Raw genomic sequence first — 13,553 nt, forward strand, 5'->3', positions numbered from 1 at the left:
AGGAATACGTCACAATGTTCATATCCTAGACTTCATACTTCCTCTTCTTCTTTTGACTCACACCCCAAATCCATGTCAGCATTGCTAGAATTTGCTTTCACCATTACTAAGTCCAATCCCTTTATCATTGATGGTCCAATCATAGCTTGGCACTTTCCGTTCACTTGATAATGCTGTCACAATGGGTTTCTGCCGTTGAACCCGCGATTTGCTCCCAACACAATCTCACTCATTTCCCCATCAAGTCTTCCGTGAAGATTTTCCAAAAGAGGCGCTTTATCTTAGCCACGTTATTATCTTTGTTTTGACCAAATGACGTGAATAGGCGATGGGAGAGCCTCCAGTGTTGCCATGTCTGCAGTTTGAAAGTCCAGTTGTGAAAATTAAGAAAATATATTCAAATAAGATCTCTTTTATCTGTTTAAAACACCTAAATTGAACAGAATATTTAGAGTAGATTTTGTGATGGAAATTTGGCAAGACCTGGCAACCCTGGGAGCCTCTCTTCTTGGCGATGCAAGCTGTGACCACCATCTCCAATAAATGAATACAATATTTGTTTTTTGCAAACAGGTTAACATGAACTAGGGATATGACATATAAAGGATAACAAGATGCATTTTCCGCACTCCACTAACAATTTGTAATTAAACAGGCACAGCTGCACCAAGTTCGAGAATGAGACCGACGCCCTACAAAAGGCAGAACTTGAGCGCAGAGCGGGGCTCATGACGGAAGAGGAGATACCCGGAGCCAGTGTGTCGTCAGTGTGGACGATAGCCTCTACCAAGCAACTACTGAACTCCACTCGAGGAAGACGTGGAACAATTTCAGGGAGGACAACGGGAGAGCCGCATGCTTGCGGAAGGAACCCCGCGGAGAAACATAAACATCCCGGATTCACGTGAGCATATCATTCTGGCTAGAAGCCCACTAACCTCTCCCTCTCTAACCCTAGACGGGATCATTCCAAACGGGCGACTACGCTGGGAAGGAGGACTTCCGAGGCCGGGGAACCACTCCGATTGGAAGGTCCTGCAACGGACAAAGACAGGTGAACACAGCCGTGTGTGGAAAAAAGGAATTCTTTTTTTGCTCTGGACAATTGAGATGTGCCCTGAAGGCACTAACAAAAAATTAAAATAATTTTTGTTTACCAATTTTGCTTTCTCTCTCTCTCTCCCTCAACCAGCGGGTCACCACATATGGTGGAGAATGCGGGCAAAGTGAACCCAGTTACAGTGTGTGAGAGAACCGACGCAAAATTAAACCCTGCCCCCTGAACATGGAGGAAGCAATAAACGCCCTACTGCGCTCCCAAGGCGCCCTACAGAAGGCCGTGGCCAAACTGAAGACTGTTCCGGCAGCAGCCCCCAGAGCTCCAAAGGATGAGCTGCTCAAGCAGACGCCGGACAACAAGGTTGAGGCGTACCTCGAGACATTTGAGCGGACGGCGCATCTGGAGAAATGGCCCCAAGATGCCTGGGGCTCCATCCTCGCGCCATTCCTCAGCGGGGAAGCACAGAAAGCCTACCGAGGCCTACCCCCAGCCGAAGCCCATGACTACACCACCCTGAAGGCCACCATTCTAGCCCAGTATGGTTACAGCCTTCCGGGCCCAGAGGTTCCAGCAGTGGATCTATGACCCCGCCCTCCCTGCGCGGGCCCAGGTGATGGACCTGGGACGGCTGACCAAGAGCTGGCTGGTAGAGGGCGACGGACCGCCCCTACTCGACCAGGTGGTGTTGGACCGCTGTGTCCGGGCCCTGGCCCCAGAAGTTAAAAAGTATGTGGCCGAACAGGGACCCCGGACCATTGATGCCCTGGTCAATCTCCTCGAGAACCACCAGGTGGCACAGGAGATGATCAGGACGACGAGAACCGACAGCCCACGAAGACCTCCAGCTGCGGTCCGACCTGAGTTTCGGACCAGACCTAGGTGGAAAGAGGACGACCGGGTGGAGGCGCCCCGAAGGAGGGAGACGAGGCGGTGCTTCGCCTGTGGCCAGGAGGGGCATCTGAGCTGGGACTGTCCCGGTAGGGAGGAGTCCATGGCCACCAGGGCACTGCCGCCCCAAGGCTGCCCATCCGGATTGGGGGCCAAGACGCCGAGGCCCTACTGGACTCTGGGAGTGCCATTACGCTGGTGAGACCTGCCCTAGCAGGAGAGAGACGAGGCGAAGCCATCACCATCACCTGTATCCATGGTGATGTGCGACACTACCCCATCACCGAGGTAACCATAATCACCCGGAAAGGTGGGAGTGGTTGAAAACCTACCGGTGGCGGTGCTGTTGGGACGAGACTGTCCACTGTTTCTGAGTTACTGGGATGAGAGGCCAACCCCGAAGAGGCTGGCCGCCACCCCACGATCCCGCCGTAGGGGCCACCTGGAGCCACACCCGGTTTGGGCAGCCCCGTCCGGGGAGAATGACAGCGAGGAGACCCCACCCCAAGCCCAGGGAAGACCAACGTCGCGACCCCCCACGGGAACCCCGGACGGCCCGACCCCACAGCAACCCATGGTGGCCGAACCGGGGAATTTTCCAAGTTCGGGATAGCCAAGGAGGTCCTGACTGACCAGGGGTCCTGTTTTATGTCGGGAGTAATGAAGGAGATGTGCCGGCTACTCTCAAAGTCAAACAACTGAGGACTTCTACTAAGAAATTTGTGTTACAGACTGACGCTTCGGACACAGGACTTGGAGCAGTCCTGTCACAAATCCACGATGCAACAGAACACCCCATCACCTACAGTGGTGTGAAAAAGTGTTTGCCCCCTTCCTGATTATTATTATTATTATTATTATTATTTTTTTTTTTTTTTTTTTTTGCATGTTTGTCACACTTAAATGTTTCAGATCATCAAACAAATTTAAATATTAGTCAAAGACAACACAAGTAAACACAAAATGCAGTTTTTAAATGAAGGTTTTTATTACTAAGGGAGAAAAAAAATCCAAACCTACATGGCCCTGTGTGAAAAAGTGATTGCCCCCCCTGTTAAAACATAACTTAACTGTGGTTTATCAAACCTGAGTTCAATTTCTCTAGCCATACCCAGGCCTGATTACTGCCACACCTGTTCTGAATCAAGAAATCACTTAAATAGGACCTGCCTGACAAAGTGAAGTTGACCAAATGATCCTCAAAAGCTAGACATCATGCTGAGATCTCAAGAAATTCAGGAACAAATGAGAAAGATCTCAATTACTTTCTATCAGTCTGGAAAAGGTTATAAAGCCATTTCTAAAGCTTTGGGAATCCAGCGAACCACAGTGAGAGCCATTATCCACAAATGGAACAGTGGTGAACCTTCCCAAGAGGTCACAAAAGACCCCACAACAACATCCAAAGAACTGCAGGCCTCACTTGCCTCAGTTAAGGTCAGTGTTCATGACTCCACCATAAGAAAGAGACTGGGCAAAAATGGCCTGCATGGCAGAGTTCCAAGACGAAAACCACTGCTGAGCAAAAAGAACATTAAGGCTTGTCTCAATTTTGCCAGAAAACATCTTGATGATCCCCAAGACTTTAGGGAAAATACTCTGTGGTCTGACGAGACAAAAGTTGAATTTTTTGGAAGGTGTGTGTCCCATTACATCTGGCGTAAAAGTAACACCGCATTTCAGAAAAAGAACATCATACCAACAGTAAAATATGGTGGTGGTAGTGTGATGGTCTGGGGCTGTTTTGATGCTTCAGGACCTGGAAGACTTGCTGTGATAAATGGAACCATGAATTCTGCTGTCTACCAAAAAATCCTGAAGGTGAATATCCGGCCATCTGTTCGTGACCTCAAGCTGAAACGAACTTGGGTTCTGCAGCAGGACAATGATCCAAAACACACAAGGAAGTCCACCTCTGAATGGCTGAAGAAAAACAAAATGAAGACTTTGGAGTGGCCTAGTCAAAGTCCTGACCTGAATCCTATTGAGATGCTGTGGCATGACCTTAAAAAGGCGGTTCATGCTCGAAAACCCTCCAATGTGGCTGAATTACAACAATTCTGCAAAGATGAGTGGGCCGAAATTCCTCCAAAGCGCTGTAAGAGACTCATTGCAAGTTATCACAAATGCTTGATTGCAGTTGTTGCTGCTAAGGGTGGCCCAACCAGTTATTAGGTTTAGGGGGCAATCACTTTTTCACACAGGGCCATGTAGGTTTGGATTTTTTTCTCCCTTAATAATAAAAACCTTCATTTAAAAACTGCATTTTGTGTTTACTTGTGTTGTCTTTGACTAATATTTAAATTTGTTTGATGATCTGAAACATTTAAGTGTGACAAACATTTAAAAAAATAAGAAATCAGGAAGGGGGCCAACACTTTTTCACACCACTGTACATCAGCCGGAAACACGAGAAGAACTACAGCACAGTGGAGAAGGAGTGCCTGGCCATCAGATGGGTGGTGGGTAAGCTGAAATATTACCTCCTGGGGCGAGAATTCATCCTAGTGTCTGACCACGCCCCCCTGAAATGGATGTATCGGTGCAAAGACACTAACAGCAGGGTGACCCGTTGGTTCCTGGAATTACACAGCACAGAGCAGGGAGGCTCCAGGGAAATGCTGACACCCTGTCCCAGATGAACGAGGGCCTGTATTGTGACGCTCCCACCGAGGGCTTGGAGTTGAGGGGGAGGAAATGTGGTGGCCCAATCGAGGATCGATACACCACTGGAATGGAACGGCCGGTGCGCCGGCGCCAAGAGCCAGGAGCTGGGGAAAATAATTAATGCTGAGTATTTCCCAATATCGCATTTAAGGGACCGGCACCTTGGAGAGAGCCCAGGGGGAGAATCAGCACCAAGGCCAGCACCACCGGGGCGAGGCGCGTGTGGAATGCACTCCACTAACAATTTCTAATTGAACAGGCACAGGTGCACCGAGTTCAAGAATGAGACCGACGCCCTACAAAAGGCAGAACTCGAGCGCAGAGCGGGGCTCATGACGGAAGAGGAGATACCCGGAGCCAGTGTGTCGTCAGTGTGGACGATAGCCTCTACCAAGCAACTACTGAACTCCACTCGAGGAAGACGTGGAACAATTTCAGGGAGGACAACGGGAGAGCCGCATGCTTGCGGAAGAAACCCCGCGGAGAAACATAAACATCCCGGATTCACGTGAGCATATCATTCCGGTGATATGCACATTCCCACAGGACAATTCCGTGACGTCCACCCCGCATGACGTCTAGCTTGGTTCAGCCAATCCCGTAATGGCGGGAGCAATAAACTTTCCCGTATAAGAGAATTGAGAAGGAGAAGGAGAGAAGGAGAGAAGGAGAAGACTACAGCGAAGATGAAGTTGGGAAAATAAAATCTGCTCATCTTGGATTTGATTAGAATCGGAAACATCAGTTGTATTTGGATTACCTCTAAAACAAAATTAAATGAGAACCAGTATGAGATGGCTTTTAATGGATAAATGACAATGAGAAATGACACTTCAAGTGCTTGACTAGTTCAGTTCGACGAATGTTATTGCCAGCTTTTAAGCCCAAACACACAAAAACACACAAATACCATTTGCTACACAATATGAAAACACTGCCTTTTTGCAACTTGCAAGTTTTACACTACACATCAGCTCATCTTCTGAATAATGTGCCAACACATGTACTCTACTTTCGCATTTCAAACACAAACACACCACAAACCTTGCTCATATTGCTCAGACTGGTCCCAAGGTAAATGGCTTGGTCCAGTATGTCTGTTGGAACATCCCACGTCTGTGACTGTTATGCTGCTTGTCTAAAAGTGACACTTGAAACTATTTGCCTTTGCCAAGACTTGCTCTACACAGTGCCCCAGACAAGCTGATTCATTCATTCATTCATTATCCTAACCCGCTTATCCTGAACAGGGTCGCAGGGGGGCTGGAGCCTATCCCAGCATACATTGGGCGAAAGGCCGCCAGTCCATCGCAGGGCACACACACCATTCACTCACACACTCATACCAATGGGCAAATTTAGACTCTCCAATCAGCCTAACCTGCATGTCTTTGGACTGTGGGAGGAAACCGGAGTACCCAGACGAAACCCATGCAGACACGGGGAGAACATGCAACGGGGCCCCCCCCGTTGGCCCCCCCGGCCAACGGGGATTCAAACCCAGGACCTCCTTGCTGTGAGGCGGCAGTGCTACCCACTGCACCATCCGTGCCGCCAGACAGGCTGATGACAAGTGAAAACAAAGTACAGCGTTGAAGCAATGTAAACAAAGCTGGCTAACGTCAGCTAACATTATATTCAAGAGTGGCGTCTGAAACTTCATAATGCTACACAATAGATAAGACTAACTTTGAAGTGATACTCTTTACCAGTAGGTAGCTGCAGTGAGCAAAAGCCAGAATCGTGATGTCAACAGGAGAGGAGTCTTCCAAGTCGCCCTTATCTTTCACTATTGACATATATGCTGTCATTACCAAAGCACTTTCCGAGTTCAACAGCATAATGTGAGGTTTGCTGTCGGCTTGAAGAAATGGTCTCTCATCTCCAGCAACAATCTATTATTTCTTGCAGGAGCTGGCTTAATGGTATGGGTAGCACCATCTTGAAGGAATGTTTTGACAAATACATTATTCATAAATACACAAACAGCCATGAAGATCTCCAATATAGAACTCCGGGCTATCGGAGCTTTGCACAGTTCTTACTGGCAGGAATGATAACTCCAAACTTGCGTATATATCCTTAGTGTAATACGTACAAACGAAGAAGGGAACAAAAGTACCTTGGCCAAAAGGCTTATGTAAAAGTAACCCAACTAAACAATCCGCCAAGGGGATCTCTCATGTAGATCCCCAGACTATCGGGAGTGTGCAGGAGTCTCTCTAATACGGATGTTACCTACGACAGTGGCGAATCGAGACTTAGTGGTGTATACAATGACAGACATAGATGACGACAATAACGAAAATAACATGTTTAGAAAGTGACAAAAAGAAACACCTCGCTATACTAAAGTAAAGTCAGGCAGCTGCCAAACAGGGAAACCGCACACTACAGGAAACAGTCTTGGCTTTATGGTGTGTCCAATTTCCACATACGAACAGGGTGAACATTGTCTTCTCCCTTACACTTGCCCTAAATTATAGAAAGTCTAAGCCAGCCTCTTTAATTACAAGCGAGCATTAGCACTTCACCCATTCACCTTCAACTCAGTCTACAGCTCCTTACTTGACAAAGGTAACTGTTGGACGCACAGCATGACAGCAAGCATACAGCAAAGGGTGCTATAAAACCGAATCCTAACACTTGGCTTTGACAGAGGGAAGAATCTGAAGTCCCACCTCCCAGAGGAAGCCCATCCTCCAAGTGTAGGGTGTCTAACACTTGTGCACACCATAAAAGGTGAACAGGACAGACTGTCCCCACTGCCCTAAAGTGCCAAAGAATAGCTGCATGTTCAGCTCCCATAAACCCAGACACAACAGGTAACTGGGACGTCAGTCACACCTCACATAATGCAGAAATGAAAAATAAAAATAATGTGCTATGGGGAAATCAACAAACAAGCCCGATTCAATGAGAAACGGAAGTTAAATAGAAAGACCACACATGGCAAACAATTGGAATCAGTTGTCAGCACAAGGGAATTACCAAATCGCCGTTCATTGCCAAAGTGAAATGAATTGCCATATAGGCAGAAATGTGACAAGGCCCTCTAGCGGCGCAAAAAGGTAGTGCCTGAACAATACTTCGAATAAAGCCGAGAACCGTGACAAAAAGGGGTTATCCAGCCATTTCCGGATAATACTAAAAACCCATGATCGAGGGCAACGCACACACTCAGTGCAGTGATGTGCCCGACTTTCCAGAATTGAATCCTACTGTGTTGCTGGCAGCCCTACATGCAGCACATAACTGCTCACTGAGCTGCCACAGGAGGGTTTCAGTAAGCAGTGCCTTAAAGTGAACGAGCAACTCCTTTGGAGTGCAAGGGGCGCGATCCCTGCAACCAAACAATAAACTTGTCATATGTGAATTTTAATCTCTGCATCCCTCCTCAATCCTCAAGCTCCATCCTCAAAGACTGACTGGCTGAAAAGCTTCCGACTCCAGCTGCCATTTTCAGAATTGCAGCATGTACATTATTCCAAATTATTTTGACTTCTCTACTACATCACCAGTAGTCATGAATTAATATAGGCCCTGGCTTATGAGTGAAATGCCTTGAGTTTACATGCATATTTCAAAAGTGACACAGTGAACCCAGTATGGTTGCAAGTACCCTCAAATTAAGGCAAAAAATCTTTACTTTAGGGGTCCACTAAACTGGGACAATGCGGCAAAAAAAAACCCTTCGGTGCACTGAGAAATAAAGAGGTGCACGTGGGTTATGTATCAATGACAACATCTCACCTAAACATTCTAACGTATACCGTCGGTCCATTGCGGAAGATATCGCTCCTTGTTTGTTTATTTATTTACTGAGTTCAACAAATAGAAGGACACTGACACTGCTAAAGCAATCTTCGCCTCCATATTCTTGCCATTGTATTTGAAACAATTTTACAAAGCCAGGTAATGTTTATGTCGTGGGGGTGCTTTTAAGTCCCGCCCCATCCTAGATGTGATTGGTCGGATCATGAAAAGTGACACTGGCGAGCGCTGTGCTGTTTAATTTCTAATCCAGTGTATTGGAGTACAGAGCCAAAACAAAAAAATATATTGTCACTGTCCAAACAGATAAGGACTGTGCTGTATATCCTATTAAGAATTAGATGCTTCTAGCAGTATCCTTTTACTGGAATCAGCGTAACATGATAATCTCCTTTTTAAATGTGAAGTCCATGGTCTAAAGTCCCGTGTGCATTGCTGATCTGAGCTGCAAGCATATAGTAACACACCACAAAAACCACCAGTTTGTGTTTAGCCCCATTCACAGAGGAGAAAACAGCACAAGCCCTACTGCACTAACACATTCAATGCTGGGGCCTTCCTGAGACACTACATAGAATGCGGCAATGAGCGAACAAAGCCACTGCTTCTGCCCAGGGCCAGCAACGGGAAAAGCTCGTTGAAAATGCTTCATCTGTGTTAGAGGAGTGATCTTTCAGACAAGTAGCTTCTCATCACACCACATTAAATAAAGTGGGACTGACAAGTTTCATGGTATAGAGGAGACTGCAGAAAAAACAGCCTTCATCACCTGCCATGTGTTTTGCTTTGTCGCCAGCCCTCATCATCCCTCCATGCTTTTTGATCTTTGCATTTCACTAGCTGTTCAAACTCAGCTTTTGTGTACAGAGCATGCAGCTAAGGTGAGAGGTGCTGGATTACGCTGACCACTCCCACATACAGCAGTGGGTATGGCAAGTCATTTATCAGACACATAACTTATCAATAATTTGTATTCTGGTATTAGAATATATACATTTCCAATGTATTATTGTTAAGTAGTCATTATTCAATATCAAAAAAGGAAACTGTTAAAATAGCTTGGCATAGGTGCTATGCATTCTATATTGTCAACACATCTTTGTGAGGGAACTGTGGAATTTACAGCACCTACTAGATCAAAGACTTAAAATACCTCTCAGAGGAACTCAGAACTCACGAAATGCCTGACATTAAAGGGTAGCGTATTTCTGGCTTCTGAGCGGGGTCAGTATTAATCATCATTATCATGCGACTTGAAAATCCTGCCATTCCAAACCGGAGGAGGATTTGTCGAATAAATGTTAGAGTATTGATTTGCAGAGAGATGATCCGCAACATCTTTGAGCTGCACATGTTCATGAGTCCATTAAAAGGTCAATGCGAGGAGCCCGTGTGTCATAAATACATTATGAAGGGATCTGAGAATGGCTTCCCCGCGGATCACATCAACACGGTAATTAGCCTGAGCTCTGCATGATGCATCCTGCTAAAATGTTCCAAGATAACGTGGTGAGGATCGGTGCGTCTGTATAGATGGAACAGAAGTCCAGTAGGCTACATTAACCTAGAACCATCTTTCTCATTTAAAAAAATGGGGTATGAGGGGTAAAATACGAATCACTCTGGCGATCAATGTTTTCTTTTCATCTCAATTTGACTGATGACAAAAGAGAGACATAAGATAACAGACTACACGAACGTTTAGGCAAATGTATTCGGTGGTAGGCCTGTACAAACAAAATGGGCTATGTGTTAGTAAGCTATAGCAAAACTGATTCTGTTCAGAAAACAATATTCAGTAACGAACATTAGGCTATCCTCGATTACCGAATCGAGTCTGCTGCACGCAACCACTGCGGCTCTGCCTTCCCTCCTCACTCTGATTGATACTGATACTCGATTAATTAAACTAAGCTAAGCTATAGATTTTATAAGTAGCCTAAACGAATTACATTTTGTTCAGACGCTCTAAATTAGGCGTCCTTGCATTTCCAGTATATGTCTCGAAATGACATGCCCCGCGATGTGTCTAAAATTAGATTTAATATATTTGTATAACGTTAGCCTGCATGCTTCTTAAAACACAAGCTATCTGCTGTGATGCATTCTACATTATCATACAATCGACATATTTACCAATTTGATTTCAAGAATAATTCAGCCTACATTATCTGTAAAATACAGGCATGTACTACATGGGCCTACATATTAACCATTAAAATAGGCTAACATTAATATGAGTTGTTGACACGTTCGTTAAGCCATCCAGCACACAATGGTAGCAACAGCCGGCAGTGCGCAGGTTTTCAATGTTTTCTGTTAACTTACAGTTTAGGCCTACTTTTCTGCTTGTGAATCAGTAATTCCGTTTTCGTAACACGCGATTTCGTAGCCAATTAATCGCACTGAAATACTGCGACTCACCTTTTATCGAGACAAATAATCCATTCTGCAGACGCAGAAGCATGGGCAGAAGTGTGAGCCGCTACCATCTTTGGCGAAATCATGGACCCGGTGTAGCTAGAAGACGATTTACATCACCTTCACTTGATAATGGGCTCTCTCTCTCCTATTCCCTCTGCTCAGAGGAAGCATCGTTCAAACTCTGGCTGGCCTGACAATTCCCGTCGAATGAACTGGCGGGTTCTTTGTATATAGCAAAGCAGGACGTAATGGCATTATATTTCAGCCTCAGTGTTTTGTTTTGGTTTCGTTTGTTTTCCTTTTTTTATCTTTTATTTCTTCCATCACTCGGATCAGACATTACATAGCGTGCAAACTAGCATAGTAGGGCTAAATGGCAAACTAGTAGCCTTTCACTGTCATATCTACACTCGTTGGACAGTAAATAAATCGTTGGAAAGTGGCTGCATGCTGTAACAGACAGCACGTCGTGAGAAGCGACGTATGGTCGATATAGGCGCTCTGTCGCATTCTGTCTGCATGGGAGGTAGTCGCGGCGTAGCCTGGAGGTAGTTGGTAGTGGCTACTTTTACCGCGGAATCATATTTGAGTAAAAATTGTCAAAGTAATCATTTGACAATAATTCTGATTGAGAGAAAATAAATAAATGTTGCAAAGAAAAATAACTTCTGCGGAACAAAAAGGAAAAAGTATTTTTTTTCTATTCCTGTGCAAACTGTTTTCTTGATACTTGATGTGATGACACTTTATTATAGGGGCCCCTGTGTGCCACCTTCTCAAATAGTAAAATCCGGCAACAAATTAGGATCTTTGAAGTGCACTCCATAAATTTTTGGACAGTGGTACAGTTTCTGTTATTTTGGCTGTGCATCACATTGAATTTGAAATTGATTATGAGGTTAAAGTGTTAACTGTTATCTTTAATTTGAAGGTATTTACATCCATATCAGGTGATCCATTTAGGACTTACATCTATTTTAATACACAGTCCCTCCATTTTAGGGGACCAAAATTAATTGGACATTTGGCTTCTCAGCTATTTCTGATTTGTCTTGATTCTAGGGTTTTGATTGCCTTTGGAGTTTACGTTTGTCAAAATGGGGACCAGAGCCAATTCAAGGAAAGGAAGCCATAATGATGCTGAGAAATAATCACTGTTGATTAATGAAATTATTTGTTTTACATTACCTTAGTTATTTATCTGATGTTTTTATCCAGGGCGACTAACAGTTAGACTAAGCAGATACCAGTCTTCCCTGGAGCAATGTGGAGTTAAGGACCTTGCTCAAGGCCCAAACAGCTGCATGCAGCTCAAACCACCAACTTTCCAGTTCCCAGTCATGCACCTTAGCCACTCGGCTGAGGTGTTTTTAATTTTTACTAAAAGATAAAAATAGATTAGAAATTTTATTTTTGGAGTAATGACTTCAGTTCTTGTCACACTGCATTCATCTCTAAATTGCTCTCACACCTCTGCACGCACATGTACATGCATGCATTGCATACACCTATGCACACATTCATCTATTCATGAGACGGGTGCGTGGGGGGTTGGACCCAAAATGCAGGACTCCGACAGATGTAATAAAGTCCCGTCAGGGCTTTATTCAGGGAATGTCCAGTGAGCATAGTCGAAAGACAAGCAAAGTTCATACACGTGAAATCCAGCCAAAACCAAAGTACAGTACCGAGGGAGAAGGCAGTCTCGTAATCGGTACACCATGCAAAAAGTCCAGTAACCAGGAAAGTTGTCAGCGGGGCAGTAGTGCAAATGGACAGTAGGCAGCCTCGGGGTCAATGATGGCACAAGAGTCAAGACCGAAGTCTGCTCTGCGGGGCAAAAGCACAAAAACAGCAGACAAAGTTCATGGTACAGGCAGGCAGTGGTCAACCTATCCTGCCCTAGCGTTAGTAAATTAGTAAATGACATGCACAAGAAACGTAAGGTAAACATGAACACGTGGTTAGAATGTTAGTATTAGCCAGTCCTGATCTAAAGTTAGTAGATTAGTAAGAACAAAGGAAGAAAAACAAGGAAGAAATTGAAACAATTAGGGAAGCGTGAGTGACAGAAAGGGAGAGAGAGAAAAAGCATGAATGCAACGTTTGCAAAAAGACACAAAAAAGTGTATGCTAATCAATGAACAGAACATAACATGAAACAAACATAAATCGTGACATAACAAGTTTGCAAAACTATATAACGTGACATGACAAGACTAACAATTAAGTCGTAACAACTAAACATGAAATGTAACATGACATGACAATGAAACGTAACAAGAAATAAAACATAAAAACTAACAGAATACGTGACATGACAGTAAAATAACTAAGACAATAACTAAACATGAAACATGATGTGACAAGCATGAAACGTGACAATTCATATCATATAAATATTCTATTTGCCCTTCCCAAATCAGATTTGCAGCATATTTCATGGATTGAACACACAGCCCTCTCCGCCATATTATAGAAATACAGTAGAACCTCAGAGAGCCAAACATGGGAATGAAGGTTGTTCCGAAATCTGAGACTCTGAAAGTGACATTGAAATGGCCAATTTTATGAAATTAAATGTTTATTTCAATTCAGTTTTACACTACATCCAAACATACTGCGAAGTGAGTGATCAGGGGGCGCTGTCGTATCACAAACCTGTCTTGATATGATTTTGCCGTGACAAAATTGGAACCTTCATTTTTCAAAACAGAATTTTCATCAAAAACCAGCGGCC

General features: G+C 44.6%; 1 protein-coding gene across 3 annotated transcripts in view; it reads right to left on the reverse strand.

Annotated features, from left to right (window-relative positions):
- Positions 1-11,266, reverse strand: part of rapgef4a (Rap guanine nucleotide exchange factor 4a) — a 122,292-nt gene extending 111,026 nt beyond the window's left edge. For 2 of the 3 annotated variants that reach the window (XM_061235013.1, XM_061235012.1), the window contains exon 1: positions 10,814-11,264. In XM_061235013.1, coding sequence (XP_061090997.1) covers positions 10,814-10,856 — 43 coding nt within the window. In that variant the 5' untranslated portion in view covers positions 10,857-11,264. Of the gene's footprint in view, positions 1-10,813 lie in introns of all 3 variants that reach the window. The other variant, XM_061235011.1, reaches the window with a different exon arrangement.
- Positions 11,267-13,553: the final 2,287 nt, after the last annotated feature.

The sequence above is a fragment of the Conger conger genome, chromosome 3 (genome assembly GCF_963514075.1).
Source record: "Conger conger chromosome 3, fConCon1.1, whole genome shotgun sequence".
NCBI classification, from domain to species: Eukaryota; Metazoa; Chordata; class Actinopteri; order Anguilliformes; family Congridae; genus Conger; species Conger conger.